At 40.2% G+C, this 23,275-nt stretch overlaps 1 protein-coding gene across 5 annotated transcripts in view; it reads right to left on the reverse strand.

The window, feature by feature from the left end:
- The window catches only part of DLG3 (discs large MAGUK scaffold protein 3), a 54,245-nt gene that overhangs the window by 14,574 nt on the left and 16,396 nt on the right, over positions 1-23,275 (reverse strand). For all 5 annotated transcript variants that reach the window (XM_061137080.1, XM_061137079.1, XM_061137078.1 and 2 more), the window contains one exon: positions 10,722-10,836. In XM_061137080.1, coding sequence (XP_060993063.1) covers positions 10,722-10,836 — 115 coding nt within the window. The remainder of the gene's footprint in view (positions 1-10,721; positions 10,837-23,275) is intronic.

Here is a 23,275-nt window from a genome sequence, read left to right on the forward strand (position 1 = left end):
GAGGAATCCAATTATTGGTTATTGATTAAACATCTGAGATTTAAATAAAACTTACTTCTAAAATGAATTTCAGACACTTTACAATATTAAAACACATAACACAAGCTAAGTAAAAACCAAATAAGTACAGATCCAAGGCAACAAGAATGCCAGCAGTTCCCACTGCAGTGTCAGGAATGGAACTGTTTGACTTGTTTTTTAACCACAGGCATGTGTTCCTTTTACGACTTTCAAAAAATGTAAGTCAATTTTAAAAGGAACTGCTTTCAAATTTTTTAGGTGTTTCTTTTTCTTTTCTAACATATTTCTAAACAACTGCTTCTTCTTGTTTGTTTTGTTTTTTATATTTTAGGCATTATGTATTGGTTTTCTATAGCACTCACCCATCCTTTATCCTCTGCTCTCCCAACTTAGTTACATCACATTTTTTTGGTTAAACAATATTTAATTTTACATTATGACATAAGTGGTATTCAGAGATGACTACCCCTCCTTTCCTATAAACTTTTTCTATTTTTTTTCCTGGTGGAAATAAATGCCTGATTTTTCATTTGACTACATTTGTACATCTGTATTATTTTGTAGTTCTGTTATTTAACACATAGAAAGCTATTTAAATTTACTATTTCTGTTACAATATTTGAAAGCAAGTTAAAATATTTGAGAGCAATTACCTTTGTGTAGCAAGAAAAGGGGTAAATAAGCAAGGGTTTTTTTGCATATGCTACTGTAATATTTGAGATTTTTAACTATCCATATACCTTAATTTCATTAAAAATTAATATAAATTCATTATAGAATATCTGAAAAATAGAAAGCCTAAAAAAAGAAAAATCACATTTAATGTATCTTAGAAGTAACTCTTCAAACTATTGTGGTATTGTATAATATTGTATAATAAACACATAAATCAAAAAACCACATATTTCACTAAGTTAAAAACATGCTATCTATACACTATTTTGCAACCTCAGTTATCACTTGAAATTGTTTCATTAATATTTGAAATATCATTGACTATTTTCCAAAACTAATATTTTTAATGATGATACAACAACCTATTCTTTATTTTTTAAATTTTTTTCCCAATTATTTTTATTAGTTGGAAGCTAATTACTTTACAATATTGTAGTGGTTTTTGCTATACATTGACATGAATCAGCCATGGGTTTACATGTGTTCCCCATCCTGAACCCCCCTCCCACCACCCTCCCCATCCCATCCCTCTGGGAACAACCTATTCTGAAGGATATCCATTAATTAAGAAAATATTTATCACCATCTAACATGACCAGATACCACTCTTCTAGGCACTTTTAGAAAAAGAAAAAAAAAAAAAAGGCACGGGGTAGGGAGGAATCAATAAACCAAACATCTGACTTAGTTAGTCATTTACTTCAGATGACGAACATGTTTGGCTCTAAGTTTCCTGGGAAACAAGGAAAAAAAGTTAACTTCCCAATAAAATGTGGTACCTGCATACTATCTCATAAATTTGTGAATGAGAAATACTGAACAACAGAATGGACAATGCCTTTTTTAAACCATGATTTTGTCAAAAACATAGCAACACAACAGTTGTATTTGAAATTCTGAACTACAATATCATTCTCAGTTGAGAATGTAAAAGGTGAATTAACAAGAATTTCTTTTTCTATCAATTGGAACTGCAAATGAGTACAGAGCTTTGTAGAACATCAAAGCCTCAAAGGTCATTTCATCCCACTTGCTATCTAAAAAAGAAAATCCCTTTGATATTCTCTAAATTTCTTTTCAGTGCAAGCATTTAATGAGTCTCAGTCTTTCCTAGGTCTTCTCTACCGGGCTAAACATTCAAAATTCTTTCAACAGTCCTTCCATTGTCGTGATCTTGCTTTGTTTTCCAAATCTCTTCCTGCTGAAATTTTGTTTGACTAAGAGCTGGAAAAGTTCCTCACAAACAATGAAAACCAGTCCCAGAGATGCACAGGGCCTCATCTAGAGTTGTTTGGTGGTCAACTCATAGACCAGGGCTCTTAAATCTCAGAAAAAGTCTGTGAGGTCTAAGTCAAGGTCACATTTTTTAAAAAGGAAAAAAAAGCTAACTGTCCACTTGGCTATGTCTGGAAAATACCTTTCTTCCATTATTTACATACTCACTGACTTTAATTGGCAGCACTGTGTTTGATCGACGGGAGATACAGAAGCAAAATCAGTCTTGGCCTTGTGCAGTGTGTTATTTATAGCGAGAGGCACAGGGCAGGACAAACCAAGGCCTCAAAGTCTTCGGAGGGAGCATAGGTCATATCGAGCTTGGAGAATCTATGAGGAAGTGTTGACTTTTGAACTGGGCCTCAACAGGGTTCAGGTTTCAAAAGACAGATAAGGAGAGGCCCTTCCCGTGAGAAGTAACAGCATAAGCAGAGACTCTGAGGCAAGTAGCCCAGGGTGTGTGCTGGGGTCACCAGTATCCACGTTTGGCCACACAGCAGGGCATTAGGGAGAGCAGCAGGCCAGGGCCTGCCTGTGGACAACCTGGAGTCCAGCTAAGGAGTCTGGCATTCATTTAGGAGGCCTTTGTGACTGACTTCATTGCCTCTGCTTTCTTTTTTTTTAATATCGTTACTGGGCTAAACTTTTATATGGAAGGCAATTCACTAAAAGAATAGGCCTGAGTAGTAAAGTGAAACCACCTTTCAAATGACATACATTTCATGTAAAGGAAAAAGTATGTAAATTAGCCCTAGCCCTTAATAAACTTTGAAAAAATATCGACTACCTACCTAAGATCTTTAAGAAGCATGCTAAACTGTAGCCATCTAGCAGTAACAGTCTCTCTTATCAACAGCCTAGAAACATAAGGAAGTGACAGGGATTGGCACCTTGTTACAAAGGCTTCCAGTCAGGCTTGGTAAGAGGATCAAAGGGCACCTTTCTCCACAACAAGAATATATCCTCCTGCCTGCCCCTTTTTATCCTTAGGGCAAGCACTCAGGAAAATCACATGCAATAACATACCACCCCTTTTAAATCAGACTAAACCACTGTTCCAGAGCCAAAAATCCTACACATGCAGAGCCCAGATGACACAGCGACCAACCTTTCCAACCTCTGACTCAAACCAAGGATGAGCAGGAAGGAAAAAGTAACACCTATGTATCTCTGGACACCGAAAGAAAGACCATCATTAATGACTCTGTCACCTTGGTCCCATCTCATGTGTGAGCTTATTGACAAGAGACTGTGCTGGGAGACTAGAAACCTCAGCAACTCCTCACCTTTTCTGGTCTAAATAAAAAGAATTTCATGGGGGTCTCCAAGTTAAGGACTGGTCAGGTCAGAAGGAAACACTACATCAGGAGAGAAAAAAGCTTATCATCCACAGCCTAAGAGCACAGCAAGTGGTCTACACAAAAGATTATTCTTCAACCCTGGATATGTCCATGCACCTCTGTGAAGCAAAGGAGAGCCATTTGTCAAATATCATGGCCAGGCCAAAAAATACTGACTTGTCTTAAGAGCGGGTAAAGAGCATGTCCCAGGGAAAATGTGGCACATAAAAACAGAAAGCAGGTAATGAAGCCACCTTCTGGAACCACGACACACCAGCACAAAAAGCAGATGCTCACTTCCCAGGGTCTGCAGGTTGGAGTTCCCAAGCTAAGTTTCAGCACATCAGCTTTAAATACCACTGCCTGTGACCCCATGGATTGTAGCCTGCCAGGCTCCTGTCCATGGGACTCTCCAGGCAAGAATACTGGAGTACGTTGCCATTTCCTTCTCCAGGGGATCTTCCTGACCCCATGGGTTCACAAAGAGTCAGACACGACTGATCAACTAAGCAACAACAAGAGCTGCCTACAGGGATGATGTATGCGCTCCAGGGGACTTTGCCTAATCTTCCTTTCAGCTGGGACCTCACTGCCAAGAGGGAAAGCAGAAACATAATCAGCTCAAAGTAAACAGATTACTAGGCCCAAAGTCTCTGCAGTTTAGGTCCTAAATTTTAAACTTCGGGTCTGAAAGATTCAGAAAAAGCAAAAGCATCTGGCCCAGTCACCCCTGTGTGTTAGGGAATAGGAATGCGAAGAAAATGGCAGGAAACTGGTCAGGCAGGTTTCTCAGAGCAAACAACAGCACTTCAGCCTCAAAGGCAAGTAGCTGCTTCCGTGTGCTCACCTAGTAGTGTGACCACCTCTCTGCCTGTGACTCCAGCCATCTGCCGGGCCTGGGAGGCTCTGCCTGTCCCCTCAAAGTTCCCAAGCTAAGTTTCAGCACATCAGCTTTAAATGCCACTGTGTTTCCTAAGGAGAAAGCATCATCAAAGGTCTTGAAATATATGTTGTTTAAGTGGTGATCTTTCAAATAGTATCCCCTAAAAGATGCCCACTAACTTCCCTGGTAGTTCAGTGGTACAGAATCTGCTGCCAATGCAGGCAGCTCCTCTGGGGCATAACCCAAGTCCCACCCTTGTCTGTGACTGTGCCCACTCCAAATTTCCTTCTTTCAAATTCATATTATGTATTTAGCAGTGATCTTTCTTAATATTTTCTGTTTACTGCTATTTCATTCTTGTAGTTTTTTAATCTTTCATATTATATCCCTTTGGGGGATATAAACCATCAGCCCTTTGAGGACTAAAGCCATGTATGATATTTGTGAATGGTGATTAGACTAAGCTGGGGTAGGGAGCACAGAACACCCTACCAGTTACCACCCCCCAACAGGTTCTTCCATGAAAGTAAAAGTGTTAGTCACTCAGTCGTGTCCAACTCTTTCTGACCCCACGGACTACAGCCCACCAGGCTCCTCTGTCCATGGAAGTCTCCAGGCAAGAATACTGGACTGGGTTGCCATTTCCTTCTCCAGGGGATCTTCCCCACTCAGGGACTGAACCCAGGTCTCCCACATTGCAGACAAAGTCTTTACCATTTGAGCCACCTGGGAAGTCCCATGTTCTTCCACAGTATTGATATATCCCTCCCATACCAGTTGGGAGAGTCTGCTTTCTTCCTTTGGTCAGTGTTATGGGCTGAATATTTGGGTGCCCCGCTTTCAAGTTCATATGTTGAAGCCCTAACCCCTAATGTGATGGTGACTGGAGGTGGGGCCTTTAGGAGGTAACTAGGTTTAGATGAGGTCATGAGGGAAGGAGCCTCATCCTAACATTACTGCCTTTATGAGAAGAGGAAGACAGGAGAGACCTGGCTCTTTCCTCAAAACACACTCAGGAAAGGCCATGTGAGGACACAGCAAGAAGGTGGGGGGAGTGGGGGGCTCAACAGAACCTGAATTTGCCAGAGCCTAGAACTTGGGACTTCCCAGCTCCAGAACTATGAGAAATATATGGTTGTTGTTCAAGCTACTCAAGCCTATGGTATTTTGTTGTAGTAGCCCAAGCTACCTGAGACAGAAAGTACCTGATAAAAGGCACATATTAATTACTTAAAAGTTGAGCAGCCCCTCCCTTACCTGGTCCATCTAAAGGATACACAGAGAGCTATGAGGTGGCAGTAATTCATCATCCCTTGACCTTAGCGTGAGAGTCAAAGTTTCTAGCAGCTTCTGAAGAGCAACTCAAAACCCCAAACTTGAGTACTTAAGTAGACACAAGATGGGCCATCACAAGAGGAGCAAATGCAACTGGCAGCCAGTCAGGAGTCCCTGGCACATCTTGAAGAAGGGAACATGGAGAACAGGGAAGGACACTGTTCTCCTCAGCCTGCCTCAGGGTCTCAGGCCTTAGAGTGCAGTTATGAAGTTAGAGGGGCATTGACAGATTCATGATGTGTGAATATTCAGGGTTCACAGCACCTGTTGGATCAGCTGAGGTGATGATGAGTCTAGGACTGGTGTCTGGAGTATACGACAGGCAGTTCCAGAATCACTGATACATGAAACTGTCCCATCCTCTGGTAGCACCCAACACTATATAAATTCTTGTTGCTTTTTAAGATGCAGATCATCATCACTTCCAAATTGTGTCAGATAGTGAAGCCTGCCAATATTATACCTTGTTGGCATCTTAATCTACAACTGAAATTCATTAATGAGCAAGACAAAGTTGGACCCCCTCAAGCATCATCCTGGGCTAAGCACAGGGTAGCGTAACAAATGCTTGTTAACAAGAAGGAGCATCTTCCAGCTTTCTTTGATGACCAAGCCAATGTTTCTGACAGTTTCTTGAATCAGGACTACAGATAAGGCATGATTTCCTTCCAAGAGCGGGAAGAAGGCTAGGATGGCAGACGGCCAGCCAGAAGGCCAGGACTCCCACAATGCCTGATGCTGTCCCGTGGCTGCAAAGAATGTAACCAAGTTAACAGGAACAGACTTTCAAAAACTATTTCCACAAATGTACTATCAAACCTCCTGGCAATGTTTGGAGGACAAGATCTTTTGCTTATCTATGGAATTAATTAATTAAATATGAACATAAAACTTGGAGGTCTCTGGAACACTAAACTTCCCCGTGTCTTTTCAGTACCTTCACATCAGAACAGCCTGAGTTAAACCTGACCTGGTCACCCTGACCCTGAGCAAAAGGCTGGAGAAGCATATTTCTATGGACTTTTCCAGGGTGGAAGGCAAATGAACCAGAAGAGCAGAGGCCCTAGACTGGGCACAAAGAGGGCCTCTGCTCACCCTGTCTATACTGTTTAAGAGATGTTTCTAGTACGGTGAAGGATGGGAAAGGCCTTTCCATTAAGTCACTAGTGACTTTAAAACCAAGTCTCACTTTCCAAATACTGTTATCTGTCCTTTCTCCTGCTGACTTGCTCCACAAATCCCATCTCCCCTGTGGTCAGTGCAGTTGCAGCTCCCCAGGGCTTCACCTGCTACAGCCTTGGTGCAGCTGCAAGAGGGTAGTATTTGCTTCAAAATAGTTTTGCAAGCCCATGCACACCAGAGGAGGATAGAGACTCAGGGGAAGGGAAGGGAGGAGGCTCATGTCAGAAGGAGAAGCAATAGAGAATAGAATTACAGGTGAAACTCCCATGAAAAGGGTTCCTTAACTTTAATCACCTGCTGCACACTATCTTCTGTGTGGATGGTAAGCTGCTGGAGGGCAGGAACCACTTCTACTGCTTCCTTGAATCTACCCCCACAACCACACTTAATTTCTCAAGCCTGTGCTTTACTGCTTTGCACATCGCAGGAGCTAAAGTAAGTGTTATGTTCAGTTTTCAAGTGAAACAGAAATAAACATCTATTGTGACAAATAAGTCACCATTCCTAAGTATTATGATTGCTTGTTAAAAACAATTTCCCCAAACCTGGTGAATCCAAATTGATAGGAGAGGAGCCTGGGAATCTGTATGTTTATTAGCATGCCAGCTGATTCCTATCAGTAAGTTTGGGAACTGCTGAGAGAACCATATTCTGGTCAGAACAACCAGGTTCAAATTCCAGTTTTGGAATTTCTCAGCTGTCTAACTGGAGTTTCAGTTTTCTTACCTGCAAAATGAGAACAACAATACCTACTGTGTAGCATTATTAAAAGAGACTAACAAAGGTCCTAATGCAGAGCACGTGTTCCCTAAATGTTTGTTCCCCTTCATCCTGAAGACACTGGGAACTACTGAAAGCCTCTGAGTAGATCATTAGCTTCAACCTGCTCTGCAACCCCAGACAAATGGTTGCCCAGCCTCTTCCGTAACACCTCCAGTGACAAAGGATCATATTTACTATCTCCAAAAGCAGTCCATTCCATTTTCAGACAGTTTTAATCATTAGCTCTTTCTTCCTTATGTAGAACCGAGATCTGCCTTGGGTGACAGAACAAATCTAATCCCTTTTCCACATGATAGGGTGATGCAATTAATTAAGATAAGGACAGTGAGGAGGAGTAGGTGTGTGTATGTGGAGGGGAGGGGTCCATTTGGAACACACTGCTTGTTTGAAGCACTGGGAGGGCAGCTCCAGGCACATGTCCAGTAAGTGGTTGATACGCAGGTCTGGAATTCAGTAAAGGGATCAGAATTGTCATTTACATGATGAAAGAATTTGAAACTGTGAAAATAAATGACACTGCTATCTATGGGGCAGAGCTAATGAAAGGTATTGAAGAATGGTCAGCAAGGTAGAAAGAGAGCCTTTAAAGAAGAAAGCTGGTAAATTCACAAAAAGTACTGTGGTGAAGAGGTCAGACCAATGGCAGAGAATCATTGAACCAATCACCCCAAGAGTTGGGCTTCTGCCCCTCCAGAGTCTTCTGGAGTTGCTTGGGATCACACCATCATGCTGAAAAGTAAATGCACGCTTCCTTTCCTACTGAAAGAGAGACAATTTGAAGAAGTAGCAGCAGCAAGTACAGACGACTGCAACATTTTCCAGCCTGGATGCTAAGATTGATTTCTCCAAATAAGGCTTTTATGCTCCTATCTTTGGGGAAACACTGCTTAGTATAGTCCCTCCTGAGATTAATCACAGTAAAGAATCCTATTTCCCTCTGTTTAATCCTGCATTTGCCCAACTTACTGAACCACTGATTTTTCACACAATACTTAACATCTTGAGGAACCAGTGTTTCCTGGCACATAATTTGGCAAATTAGGTCAGCAATAGTTTACAGGACTGTTGGTATCAAGGGAAATTTTTTTTCTTTTCAAAAATGGAAGAAACTTGAATATGTTTAAATGGTGAACAAAAGGAAGCCACTATAGAGTTAAAAAAAAAAAAAGGCCAAAAACAGGTACTAGAGTGAGCCAGGCTCCAAGCTTTGGTAGAGGATTAGCTCAGCAAAATACCTTAGGCCAAAAACAGGCATGAAAGGCAGTAGAGTGAGCCAGGCTCCAAGCTTTGGTAGAGGGTTAGCTTAGCAAAATACCTTAGCTCACTACTCTAGCCATAAAATATTATTTCCCTTGATGAATTCTAGTGATTACAAATGTTCACTATTCTAAACCATATTTACTTTCCTCTGAGGATACAGATGTTATCTAGATAAGGTTACGAGCAGATGATATAAACTGTATAAACTGATTCACTAGAAACAGAGTGCCGTCTCCACCCTTCTCCCCAGAGTCAGACAGAATGTGCCCCTTGCCAGGACCAGAGAAGGGTGTTTCAGGTCTTGTAGGTCAGGAGCTGATGCCCCACTACCCCTGCCCAGGCAAGGACAGCTCTAGCGCAGGACAGGCAGAGAGGGGAAATCTAAAAATAAAGCTCTCCAAAGAAACCGTCTTGCCTAAAGAGCAGCTTCCCACGCACACTGGAGTGCCACATCTGCGGGGGCTGGAAGCAGGGGAACGGAACAATCCTGACCAAGTCACATAAGTATTACCCTTTTGCGGGAAGCAACAACACATTTGAATCCCCTCATTGGCACCCCAATATCTAGGCTGCAGACCCAGAACAAGGGCTGAGTGACAGAAAACAGGAGACTGAAAAGATCACCAGTGAGTAGCCCAGCCTTCCTCCCGCTCTCCTCTCTTCACAGCAAACATGAAGAAAGCTGCTCTCAACACAGAGGGAGTCAAGCTGAGGGTTCATTCTAGAAAAGAACCGTGAAGGAGTCCAGTGGGCTTGAGGCTCAAATCTGGACTCCCTTGGCTCTTCTCCCCACAGGAGGGTCAGGGACTAGCAACTGAGGAAAAAGAAAATCAAGCACCGAAAGAAAAACTGCAATTAGCATTTACATTGGTTGGCTATCCTCATCTCCAACCCCAAGGACAAAATAGATGTCACATTGCCAGGCAACTAGCAACTGTAGCCTCCCTTCCACGCCCCCCAGCTGGTATCGGAGACCACTAGAAAAAATTCAACCCAAGAGTTTGATAGAGGCATTAAAACACAGACACACACAAACATACACAGACACACACAAACACACAGACATACACAAACACACAAGCCTCAGAGGACACACACACACACACACACACACATATGCCTCAGAGGAGTAATCCTACCACTTCTTTCTTTAAGGATTTTACCCTTGGAGAGATACAATGTACTTACCCAGACTGTTGGAGTTTTGCCAAGAAGCCCAAGCAGGAAGAAGAAAACTAGCACTAATTCTAGGAGTCCACAGTGTTCATTTAGCAATCTAACTCTCCAAGAGGTTTGTACTTTGACCTGACAAAGTATTATAATGTGCCTCAAGGGTCACAAGCTCAACCTTGGACAGTATCTCTGAAAAGCTTTAGCAGCAATCCACTGCTATATATCCGTTCCACCCGCCCTTCCTGTGGAAGGTACATCATCCCATCCTATGTCCCATGACTCATTTACAGCAGACCAGTGCAGCAGGGAGCGAGCAAACACAACTTAAAACAAACAAACAAAACAGAACGCAGCAACCTGTCAATTCTTTGGCCTCTTAAAAGAGACCCTGTACCAGAACAGTGATAGCTGATATGTTCAGATACAAAGTCTGATGTCTATTATGCATATGTGGAAGTGGGAATGCCAAGTTTCCCCTCAAATCACAGATTGTGAACAAAGTACTTTGAACATTTGAGTGCTATTTGAATGCTGACTAGCAACAGTCTTTTACAATTAGAGAGCACACTGAAAATTTCCCATACTGAGTAATTCAGGAGTGAAAAGGAAGAAGCCAGCTCACAAAAGGGAGGAGATACTGACCATAGAGTACACAACCTGAACACACAGTGCAAAGTGTTGTTTTAGTACTGGGAGTACACACTCCCTATCCCACTAGTTAAACAAGAAGGGCTGGGTTGGCACGGAGCTTCCCTCGTGCCACACAAAGCCTGGTGTTCAGAAGTGAGACTTACCTGACATACAAGGACCTCTTCTCACTTGTTCGCAGGGACCCAGACCCAGAGCTCATGCTGCTGTTCATCATCTGTTCTCGCAAGTCATGTATCTTCGATTCAAAGCGACTGTACTCTGTCAGGGAGACAAGGGAAAGGACAGGAAAAGAATGAACTCAAGGAGCTGCACTGAGCCTATCTGCCAGCGGCCAAAAGGCCAGGAGGACCCTTGGCTTCAAAGCAGCCAGAGCCAGCCCAGTCAATCTTTGCTTTGATAAGCAGAGTACCTCCGGCAAGCACAGAAAGACAGATTTCTCTCCACCCCCAGAGTGAAAGAATGAAAGAATACACCTGAAAAAGTAGTAACTTTTGGACAAATCGAATGGAAAAAGCTTACTGATCCTTAAAAAAATAACTGGAAAGAGGTTCCAGAGCAGCCTTCATAAATCTTTAGAGCAGACACTGAGGCCCAAGGAGAGCAGATGGGAAAGGAGACTTTCCCAAAAAGTGGATTGCAGAGAACAGATGGCCCTGAGACGCAGGGTGGAAGGGCAGGAAAAGACCCGAGGCCATTATATGATTATTAGGCAAAGATGATCTGTTTCTAGGTGACTTTTTTTTTTTTTGAGGAGGGAGAATGGAATGCAGTACAAAGGTAAAAACAAACCTCACAATCAGAAAAGGAGATCACAAAGTTCTCCTGAATTATCTCCCTTTTAACAATCAGGGTCTTTGGCTTCAGTGACAATTGAACAAACATCAAAATAAAAATTCTCCCAAACCCAGAAGTCTGCTGACATCTCTCTCCTCCAAAATCATCTAGTCAGTGTGATCGTAAGTCTGTGACCAACTATGTAGCCCACTGACACCATCACACAGCCTGAAAAAGCCTCATCATTCTGGAATGGTGACTCCAAGTTTATACCCAATTTAAGAAAACCTGACAAAGGAAAATGAACTCTATCCATACAACTAGTATAAAAGGCTTTTTATAGGGTTACTTTACTGTGACGTTCTCCTAGTACATCTCAAATGTGATATTCACATTTACCACACACATACAGATGCACACTCACACACATACCGCACACATTTTTCAAGTCTATGATCGCCACATAAAATGGGATATCTCTAAGGCACAGACTGTGAAAATGATAGAAAAGAGGCATACTTCATTACGAGAAGCTGATTTTAAAGAAAGTCAAAATTTATACTAGGGGGTTGAAGGTTGGGAACTGCTTTAAAAAAACAAACACATTTCCAGGGGGAAAAATTCCACAAAAGCATTTTCATGCACCACAGAGGGCTGGCAAGAAGCATCCCCATCTAGTTTGTATGACTCTACAGGCAGAAAACAGAACACCTGTTCCAACACCTGACACTCCCCCCTTCCCTCAGCAAAGCAACCTGACCTTCAGTTGGGTATAAAGGGAAACAGTAAAAAGCCTAAAGGGGAGAGAATAGAATTCTAGCTCAAACAAATCTCCTCTTCCCAACCAAGTTTCTTTTTGTTCACTCTGGTACCAATGAAGCCAACTGGTTCAATTTGTGTGCTCTTTCATTCATCACGCACTGGTGTTATGGTGATTTGTCCTCATTACTTACTCCCATCCCTGAAATCCTGCAGGAAGCAGTTAAGTCACTGACTCACCCATTAAATGTTGGGGAAAAAAAAGAGAGACAGCAGCTGGACAATGTCCCTGTTCTGAGGGTTACAAGGCAACACATCAATATCAATGAGGCGTCCCAATCTAAAGGTAGAGGGCGGTGACCAATCTATCACAGCAGCCCTGGACAGCAGCAGGGCTATCTACCTCCAGAGCCGCCCAGGCACAGGTCCCACCCTAAGGCTCAGCCCTCCAGCCCAACCCTCTCTAGTTGGCTCTTTCTCGCCCTCCTCCCCATTCACCGGCTGAGAGAAGACCGGGTGAAACAAAGAGATTTCTGACCAAGCAGCCCTTTCTTGCGCAAGATGAGTAAAAGGCAGAAATATGCATTGAACGCAGGAAAAAAACACCCAATCTATCTTTAAGCTGTTTTCCCCTCTCCCAACTTGTTTATATATTCTCTTCTTTGGAATTGACTTGCCCACTGAACTCCAACTTAGCAGCAGGTCATGGCAGTTGCTTAGTAATTACATTTCTTTAAAAACCCTTTAAAAAACAACCACCAAACCACCATTTCCTCAAGCTCCTAATCCAAGGTTGATAACACTGTGCCAGAGGGCCCACTTAAAATAGACTATAGAAAGAGAACAAAGCTATTGCTTTAAGGAAGTCATTTTCTGTTTTCTACATGCTACTAAGCTTTCAAATCTATTAAACAGTGTTTTATTCACTTTTCCCCATTCAGATGATCCCGTTAGAGTTCTAGCTGCTCACAAGTCTCTGGCTTTTATTTGCAGAGTTATCTAATGTCCAGTAGGCACAGAATAGCCTCTGAATAAATGATTGTTGGGTAAACGAGAAGCAAATTAGAAAACTGTGCCCAAGTCGATGCTTCTGTTCTCAAACTAATAAACCTAATGGTTTATTTAACTGATGGCTGCCAGCTTCACTGAGGGCTTGGAAAGGTAGTTAAGAGGTATTCCCATTTACTTTTGTTCCCAAGGTTAATTGTTGGAAGCAAATGGAGTATATGTTTTTTAAACACCTTTTTGAGATGCTAATAACCCACAGTGGGCATCTGATTAGCAAACTTTGTTTATAATAAAGAAAAAATAGCTGTTTAGAATAGTCTTTAGATAGATAGTACCTCATCTTAATATTAGAGGCATCATTTTCCAAGAACAAAAGCTTCACCTAAACAGTATCTGAATTCTAAGACCTCACAATTTGCCAAGGCCTCTCTTCCCCTTCCACTCAAAACAAACCCGTTGCTGGAAGGAATATCCTAGGCCTAAGTCATTGCCTTAGAAGCCCACCAGACCAGCCTCTATAACCCAAACGTCCTACTTCAAACAGGCTATTTTAAAGAATATTTATTACTAAAATCTTAAGTCTACTAAACTGTGTTATATTTATTTTTTCCCATTCAGATGAACCCAACTATTTGTGATCCACAAAAGATATCCACAGTGAGTCATGCCCTTATTCTCTTTACTAATCACAGAGAGAAAAGGGGGTGGGAGTAGGAGGATAGTCAGACATCATTCCCCCAAACAGCGTTCCTCACTGACCACCTGGGGGCCCTCTGAAAAACCAGGATCTTGGACCCTTGCACTTGACACACTGACTCAGAACTTACTGAGTAGGTCCAAGAATCTGTATTTTTGACAAGTATAAAGGTGAGTCTGATGCCAAATAAAGTTTGAAACTGCTGGTCTGGATTACAAAATTGAATTTTGTTTTTGTTAGTTCAGGGAAAAGACAAGTATTCTGCAGCCAGTCTCAAAAAGAAGGTAGGACAAGACCGTTGGAAAGCTTTCATAAAAAAAGAAATCATAATATAATTGCAAATTCCATGGGAAAATGCTAAAGAGGCCTCTGTCCAATGTGCCTGCAAAGAAAGCTAATGAGTTTACACTTTTTTTAATTATAAAAGTAGCATATGATTTTAAAAAATATTTTTTTCTTTGGACATTCCTATATCATTTCCCCATCCCAGTACCCAGAAGCAACTAGTTAGGAGTTTTAGTATGTATCCTTCCAGACTTATTTTCTGTATATTTATATCATTTATATACATTAACAACTCACAATGATTCACATGCTTTTTTCATTCTCTGATATGTCATGGCAACCTATACTGACATGAATCATGACCTACCTCATTCTTTATAATAGCTGCATAGTATTGCGTATTATGGACAGATCATAATTTATTCAGTCATATCCCAACTGACATATATTTAAATTGTTGATTTTTTACATTACAATCAGTGCTGCTCTGTGTATTTGTATGAGCATTTCTATAGCATAGATTCCTTGAATTGAAACTGCAGGGTCAAATGATACGCGCATGAAAAAATTTGATTGGCACTACCAAACTGAAGCCCAACATTCTGAAACCCTTCTAACTGGAAGTGAGGATAAATTGCTATTCTAAAGCTTCCAGCAGCTTCTCTGTTCCTGAAGAAATAGAACTTACCTTTAAGGACAGATTGATCTTTTGGGAGAAAAAACTTTAATAAGCATTTTGGTTATGTGAAAGTAAAGCCAAAATTGCATTCTGGAATAGACAAAGAGGAACCTCAAATGTTCTCTCTGCATAATCACAGGAAAGGTCCACCTGTGGGTGGAATTGCTGATTTAAAGGGATTGTCCTACTACCTATATGACATTCTATCTACCTCTAGAAATATCTACCTTTAGTTTTGACCACTTTGCATCCACCTACTTGATAATTTCAGGCCAAATCTCCCTGGTACTGGAAACAACAGCCCCCTTTCCCCTGTGCACAACCAGTGTTTCCTCAAGTTTTGCTGATGTTCTTCCTAACTGCCTCCTCAAACCATCTCTTTCTTTCTAATTTCCACTGTCATTGCCTTTTTGTTTTCTCATTATTATCTTATCTCTTGCCTTCTCTGGACCACTGCTGTATTGCTCCAGCTGGTAGTCTGTCTGCCCCCAGGCTCTCCAAATTCCAGTCCAGGTTAAGATTATTTGAAAAGCCTTCCTAAAACTCCAACTTGGAGCCCCTCATCCAAGTATCTATAATTCAATAGCAACTAAAGAATCTTAATCTCAACTAAAATGTCAAAGACTGCTAAAACCATCATCCTATCACTCTTAGCTGATCTATCCCATGTGTCATCAGACAGATCATCCTCTTTTAAAAACATTTTATTTATTTTTTTAATTGGTGGAAAACTGCTTTACAATTTTGTGTTGGTTTCTGGCATACAATAACAGAATCCTCTTTTGAGTTAACCTGCCGGCAACTCTTGAACACAATTTGTTCGTTCCTAGTTACTACTCCCTTGTCCTGAAATTTTCCTCCCTGCCTGACACTGAACATCCTTTATGTTGTTCACCACCCTGAAGTCTTATTCATTCATTTATTTATCCAAATATTAACTAAATGTCTACTGTGTGCCAGGCATTATGAGAGCTGATGGGAATATAAAGGTAATCAAATGGTTCCTAGAAATTACAATAATGAAAGAAACAACTATTTAATTACAACTTTAATTATGATTGTGAGACTAACAGGGTGACCCAACCTACTGAGGGGGGGATAGGAGGGTGTTAACTAAGGTTTCCATGAGGAAGTGACATTTAAGTTGAGTCTTTAAGGATGAAGAGTTAGCCAGGGGAAGAGGGATAGATAAAGCATTCCAGACAGAAGAAACAAAATATGTGGGAGTACAAAATATCTGGATCACAGGGAAGTAAGGAGATACTGGCAGATCAGACTAGGAAGGCAGACTGAGGTCAGATTATACATGACCTTGTGGATTTCTGCATCCATCCTAAGAGTAACAGAAAGAAGTCACTGAAAGATTTTAAGTAAAGGAATGACATGAACATGTGTGTATGTATATCACTTTGGCTATCATGGGGAGAGTAAGTGTGGTGCCTCACATGTAGATTTAAGTTTCTTCAGAGCAGAAAACCATGCTTTCTCTTCTTGTCTAGCACCTACAGCCTGGGGGTGGGCAGCCTGCTTTACAGCGTCCAAACCAGCTAGCTCCCAGTCTCTGCTCAAATATATCCAATGTTGGGAAGCTCTCTATTCTTTCATCATTAGACAACACTATCCAAGAGGAAATTGTTAGATTGAGGGCCATCTCTTTTGTTCGCTGGTCCTATTTTGGTGTCTAAAACAGTATAAACATGACAAATTCTCTTCTGTATAACTGTATGAAGGAACAATTTAAAGAACACCAAAGAGCTGGGAAAGCCTGGAACAGGTTCCAAGACTACTGAATAAGACTGAAAAGAAGGTAGAGTGTGAACAGGGGAAGGGGTAGTGATGGAAGGTTGGGGGCCAAATTATAAGAGTTTGAGTAAGGGCTTTTCTTACTAGGTTCTGGGAACCACTGTTAAGTGTTTAAATAGGAAAGTAATACAATTAGAACTAGGTTTGGGGGGAAGATTATTCTGAGAACATAATATAGAAAGGGAAACAGGGACAAAGGCAACAGAGACCAAGAACCTGTTCTACTAGCACAAACAGTGACTTCAAAGGCTTGACATAGTGTAGGGGCAACTGAGGATAGAAAGAAGAGGCAAGAATCGAGAAATATGCTGGAGCCAGAGGAGAGAAGTTTTGACATCTGATTGGATGTAGGGTGAGAAGGCATCAAAGGCAGCTTCTGAGTTGTTTCCTAAAAGACCAGGAAAAGGTGGGATAATATCAACCATAACAGAGAATGGCCATCATGTCCTCAAAATAAGTTCTCTCTTTTCCAGGCTAAATATTGTTACTCCCTTAAACATTCTTCATCTAACATGGTTTCCAGGCCCTCCACTACCTCTCCCTTTTTAAAATCTAGTGCCCAGAATTTGTGATGTCATTTCCTTTACAAAGCTATAAGCTCCTTGATGTGGTTTTTGTTTCCTTCTCAAAGTTTAGCATGGCAATAGGCACCCTTGTTGAGTCAACAACTTTTAATGAATGTGTAAACTTGCTGTAAAGATCTGACAGGACAAATCTGGACACTGTAATTCTCAAATTCTGGCTCCTCAGGAACGTATGTATGGAAAAAGAACACAAAACTTTCTCCTTCTACTCACCCCAAAAGGGTAAAAACTGAACAACAAAACTGCAAACCACTTCTGCAAAATACTAACATACCAGAGCTTTCAAGACCTACTTAATAGCCTAATAAAGCATCAAAGAGGACTGAAACTACAATGTTCACTAATATGAAATGGACACATAACCAAGCCTCCAAAGCCATCTCCCCTCTAAGACTTTGATCTCAAATGCATCTACCTTCCTAATGACAGAAAAATTGTCTTCTTGGTATTAGAATTGACACTTGTCAGTAATTTGGAAACGCTGAAAGGGGCTCAGTTTCTCATCAAACTATAGAAAACTTATTTGGTTCTATTTGATTATGGGTAGGAAAATGTTGTAGAGACAAGAAACAAATAGAAGCAACAAAGAGTACCTAGTCTGCATGCAGCACTGACTACCTATGGTGTGAACGAAGATATAAAAGGTAAATGCTCCAAAATAAAATAAAAGCCATGCCTACCAAATTCGGAAATGACAATGAAGCTGGGGAGACAACTGGATGACAGACTTCAGACACACAGATTGTGACAGGCAGGAACAATGGAAAGATGCAAATACAAATAAAATGAAAAAGAGAAATGTAACTTGCTGACCTTAAGTTCCCACACAAATACAGAGTAAAAGACAGGGCTGAATAACAGCACAGTGTCTTGGTTCGCTATCATCACAAAATAAGTCAATAGTTGCCCAAAGACTCATTTGTTCCTAAGGAAGCGAAGGTGTTCAAATCTCAAATTCATACAGCCCTCATTTGCCATTGCTGAGCTGCCCTGAGCTCAGAGGAATCACATGAGAAAGTCACAAATTCTGATGAGTATGAATTGTGTTTTAGGTTTCTACAGTTGCCTGTGGAATGCAAACCCTCAGGATTTGTATGAATTACAAGCATCTGTACCAACAACATAGTTCATGTTTTCAAAAGAAATGAATGGAGCCAAAAGGAAAATAAGCCCAATAAAGAAGATACCTGTCAGTGTGGAGATAAGCATATGAATCGTCAAAAAGCACATTTCTTAGAATCACAAACTTGTCTCTATAAAATAATATGAAGCCTATTACTTGGGTTAGTTTCTAATTATGGAGCCTACTATTTAAAAAATCTGACACCTCTGAAACTAAACCATTTCTCAGGTCTGGTTTTGACAGACCTGAGAATCTTCTGGTTTTGACAGACCTGAGAATCTTCTGATTTTGACATAATTATGATTTTAGAATCAAGTCAATGTGGTCCATAAGAAATCAAACCTAAGACTAGTCTAATTAAAATTTTTAACATGATCTATGGAGAAGGAAATGGCAACCCACTCCAGTATTCTTGCCTGGAAGAGTCCATGGACAGGAGCCTGGCAGGCTGCAGTCCATGGGGTTACATGACTGAGCATGTGTGCACGAGGGTGGAGGGAGATGGGTTGGTAGCAATAAAGTGGTAGAACTAAAAAATAAAATAAAAATTTTAACATGAACTACAAGAAGGAAATCTTCACATCTGCAAATAATTCTAAACTCTTTGGGTCAAAAAATATCAATGTAAGGAGTATAAATTGAAACAAAAAGAATTTAAGGCTATATGAGAGGGCAGGAAAGTAGCAAACAGGCCTCCATATGGGCAAATGGTGCTTGAAGAAAATTTCAGCTCTCTTTTAGAACAATGGGCTCAGAACTATGACTAACCCAGAACAGAAACTTCAGTGTCATTGTATTTTGGTCCCTCCACTGTCATAATGCTTCCTCAGCCATATACACACATTACCAGAGTTCTGGATAGCATCCTGATATTGGGAATAAAACAGAAAACAAGACAATCCATATCAGCATGCCATAAAAAATTCCAGATTATTCCTACTGACTAGATGTTTCTGTCCCCTAAAGAGCTTAGTGAGGATGAAGGAAGGGCACTGAGCAAAAGCACTATACTATATAAAGGTGCCATGACATTCAGCCACCTGGTCTGAAACGAGTAGAAAGAAAAATGCTTTGATCTTATGTCAAGCTAAGAAAAAGTTTTTCATAGGACCTAGCCATTGGCTCTTCTCACCCTATACTGAATCGCCAAACAGAGATCAGGGTAAAAGCTTCAAATAGGGTCTTTTCTCTATTTCTAAAGAATTTCACATAGCATATTCAAATAAATACAAGATTAACAAAGCCTTTAGCTCCTTTAACCCATAAGTCAAAGTCTATGTAGAATCACCCCAAGACAAAACATCTCATCTGGAAAACACGAGAATGAATAAAGAATTATACCTTTCCTTGCTCTGAAGGTAGCAGGTACTCTTATTCACAAAAATCTTTCCCACTTAACAGAAATATTGCAATATAGTGACTGAAACACAACATTTTATGACTAAGCTTGCTAATGAGTTAATGTAACTGATTTCTTTTTATTATTTATTTTTAATTGGAGGATAACTGCTTTACAATACTGTGTTGGTTTCTGCCTTATATCAACATGAATCAGCCATAGGTATGTAACTGATTTCTGTTTTGCTTTGGTTTTTTGTGGCTGCAGCTGCACCCAGCAGCTTGCAGGTTCGTAGTTCACCAACCAGGAATCAAACCCAGGCCCTCTGGAGTGGAAGTGCAGAATCCTAACCACTGGACTGCCAGGGAAATCCCTGATTTCTATGTTTTACATGTCAACTGAGAGTCTCGATTCAACTATTCGTCACAGTGGTCACTCCAAAAGGATCACAAATTATCTGACAATATTTATTGGGGTATCAATTGGATCTTTTGGGCCAAGTTTCTGTGGAAGGAACCCAGAAACTGAGACCTAGAGAAAGACCCTTCTGGTTATTTGTCAAAACATCTGTGGTCATTTCTCAGTAACTGATAATCCCAGAGTAAAATATCACAGAACAGAATTAAGAAACCCAAAATCCAAATCATGAGCATGTGAGTGTGGTTGTGTGTGTGTGTGTGTGTGTGTAATAAAGGTGGCACTCCAAAACAGCAAGAAAATAATAGATTATCTGATAAATGGGTCCAAGGTAATTCCTTAAAATATTTGGAGCAAAAATAAGGTAGTATCCTATCTTACATCATAAATAAAGTCCCAGCAGGTTAAAGTTTTAAATGCAAAAAGAAAAACAACTAGAATTTTAAGAAAAGGTGGACATTTATTTTCTCTCAGGGTAAGAAAGGCCTTTCCAAAGCTATGGGCAGAGGCAAAATACACAAAAAAGAAAACACTGATAGATCTGACTACATAAAAACAAAACATCTGTACATCAAAATAAAATAAAAAGCAAAGTACAAAATGGGAAAAACCTTTCAACATATATGACTGACTACTTTAAAGCTTTTACGGGTCAGTAAGAACTGCTTCCCAGGTGGCGCTAGTGGTAAAGAACCCACCTGCCAATGCAGGAGACATGAAATATATGGGGTACATACCAGGGTCAGGGAAGATCCCCTGGAGGAGGGCATGGCAACCCACTCCAGTATTCTTGCCTGGAGAATCTCATGGACAGAAAAGCCTAACGGGTTACAGTCCATAGGGTCGCAAAGAGTCAGACACGACTGAAGCAACTTAGCATGCATGCAAGAACTGATAAATATACCTCAACAAGGAAATGGGGAAAGGGTATGAACAAGCAATCCACACATAAAAAATGATCAATGAACACACACACAGAAATGTTCAATTCTATTATTAAAAAGACATACAAATTAAGATATGCATTAAATAACATTTTTACCTAATTTGCAAAGATATTTTAAAAAGTAATACTTCATGTTAGCAAGGATCTCAAAATATACACTTTTATATTGTTGCTGGAGATAGAGAAATATATCAAATACATATTAAATATATCAAAAGTCTTAAACATGGTCATATCTGCTGGCCCAATAATTCCATTCCAAGGAATTCATTCTGAACACACAATCACAGATTCACAAAAAGCCTCATAAAAAGATATCCATCAATGTGTTATTTATAAAATCAAAAAATTGCAAACAACCTACATGTCCTCCAATAAGGGAACGATTACATGAATTATGGCACACACATGATGGAATATTTAATTATTAAGAACCACTTTCATAAAATATTAATGATATATGCTAAGTTAAAAGAATGGATACAAGACTGCTTAAATACAATGATCCCAGTCTTGAAAGATATACATACGTACTATATGAGATATAAAGGTTTGGAGGGAAATACATGCAAATACAAGGTTATTTCTGGAGGTAGTTTTACACATGATTTGAGCTTTTTTTTAACTTTATATTTTGTTGTTTTCCAATTTTCTACAAATCTGAATATAATATTTACATATCCAGGAGAAATATAATTTTAAAAATTATATATTACAATATAAAATATAATCTTAGGGGGATGTGGAGGCAGACTGAAAAGGACAGGCCCAAGGATGAAGACAGGACACACGTGCACTAGAAATTCCCCTCCATGCTGCTCCTGGCTCATTCTTCATTTTTCCCTGGGACTGATCACTCAACCAGTTGCAGACAAATCCACTTAAACGTATTATCACTACTATCACCTTGCCATCTTACCCAAGAGTAGACCAAAGAAGCCCTGCCAATGCCTTACTGAAATCTAGATATACCACATCTACTATATTTCCTTGATCTACCAGTCTAGTAACCCTGTCCATCAAGGCAATTTGGCAGTCTGACATGATTTGTTTGACCTTGGTGAATCAATGGTGGTTTCAGTGCTCACCACTTCTTTTTCTGAGTGTTTACAAAACAACTCAATAATATAGTTTATTTAACCCAAGATTTGCAAAATTCTTTCTTCTTTTTGAAAATCTGAAGGACACTCATGTATGCAGACCCCCAATGTATATATTTATACAAAATGTGTTAATTTTATCAAGTTGAAAAATCCCCAAATCTCTAAGGTCTTTGCATTTTTAAGATATCTAAATTCAATGAAAAGTAAACAAAGATCCATTTCAAGAGGATGAAAGCCTTACCACAGAAAAGAAGAGGGAAAGACAAAACCTTTACTAATGCAAGATTGTTATTAACTCAAGACTGTGATTCAGTAACACTCTAGTCACAGACAGGAACTTGTGAATTGAATTCACAACTTACTTCCACTTATCTAACACAGAATTTGAGTTAGAAGAAACATGTGGGATCATTTTGCACAGTCCCATCATTTTACGTATCAGAAAATTGAGGCCCAAAGAGGTTGACTAGTACAAGATCATTCAGCTACTTAAAGTCAGAACTAGAACCCAGGACCTTGGCTACTCCTCCAAGATGATTCCCTTTCTTAAGATAAAAGGAACAAAAATTGTATTTTTTTAATCTCAATGACAATGATATGTGTGCGTGCTTAGTCGCTCAGTCGTGTCTGACTCTTTGGGACCCCACGGACTGTAGCCCATCAGGCTCCTCTGTCCACGGGATTCTCCAGGCAAGAATACTAGAGTGGGTTGCCATGCCCTCCTCCAGGGAATCTTTCCAACCCAGGGACTGAACCCAGGTCTCCTGCATTTCAAGCAGATTCTTTACCATCTGAGCCACCAGGGATAGGCCCAAATTATTCTATTTCTCTATTAAAAACAATAAAACAATTACCCTATTGTGGAATATAAGTCTAAAGTTTTAAACAAACAAAGCAACAGTGTAAATATCAGGGTCAAGATTTCAACAAGCAACACATTAAATTAAAAAGAAATCCTAAAAAGCTATAAATAGCTTTTATAAATAAGAAATAATTCATTTTCTATATTATTCTAATCACTCTACCCTATCAGAAGAACCAAAGTTCCTAGGATTTTGTCTCAAACCATCTAAGAAGGACAAGAAAGCACCTGTCTAGCTAGAATCAGAATGTTTTGCCAACTCTAGCTACCATGTCTTTAAGCTATGTGGAAGACAGAAAAGCCTAGTGCGCTTTTCTG

The sequence above is a fragment of the Dama dama genome, chromosome X (genome assembly GCF_033118175.1).
Source record: "Dama dama isolate Ldn47 chromosome X, ASM3311817v1, whole genome shotgun sequence".
NCBI lineage: Eukaryota > Metazoa > Chordata > Mammalia > Artiodactyla > Cervidae > Dama > Dama dama.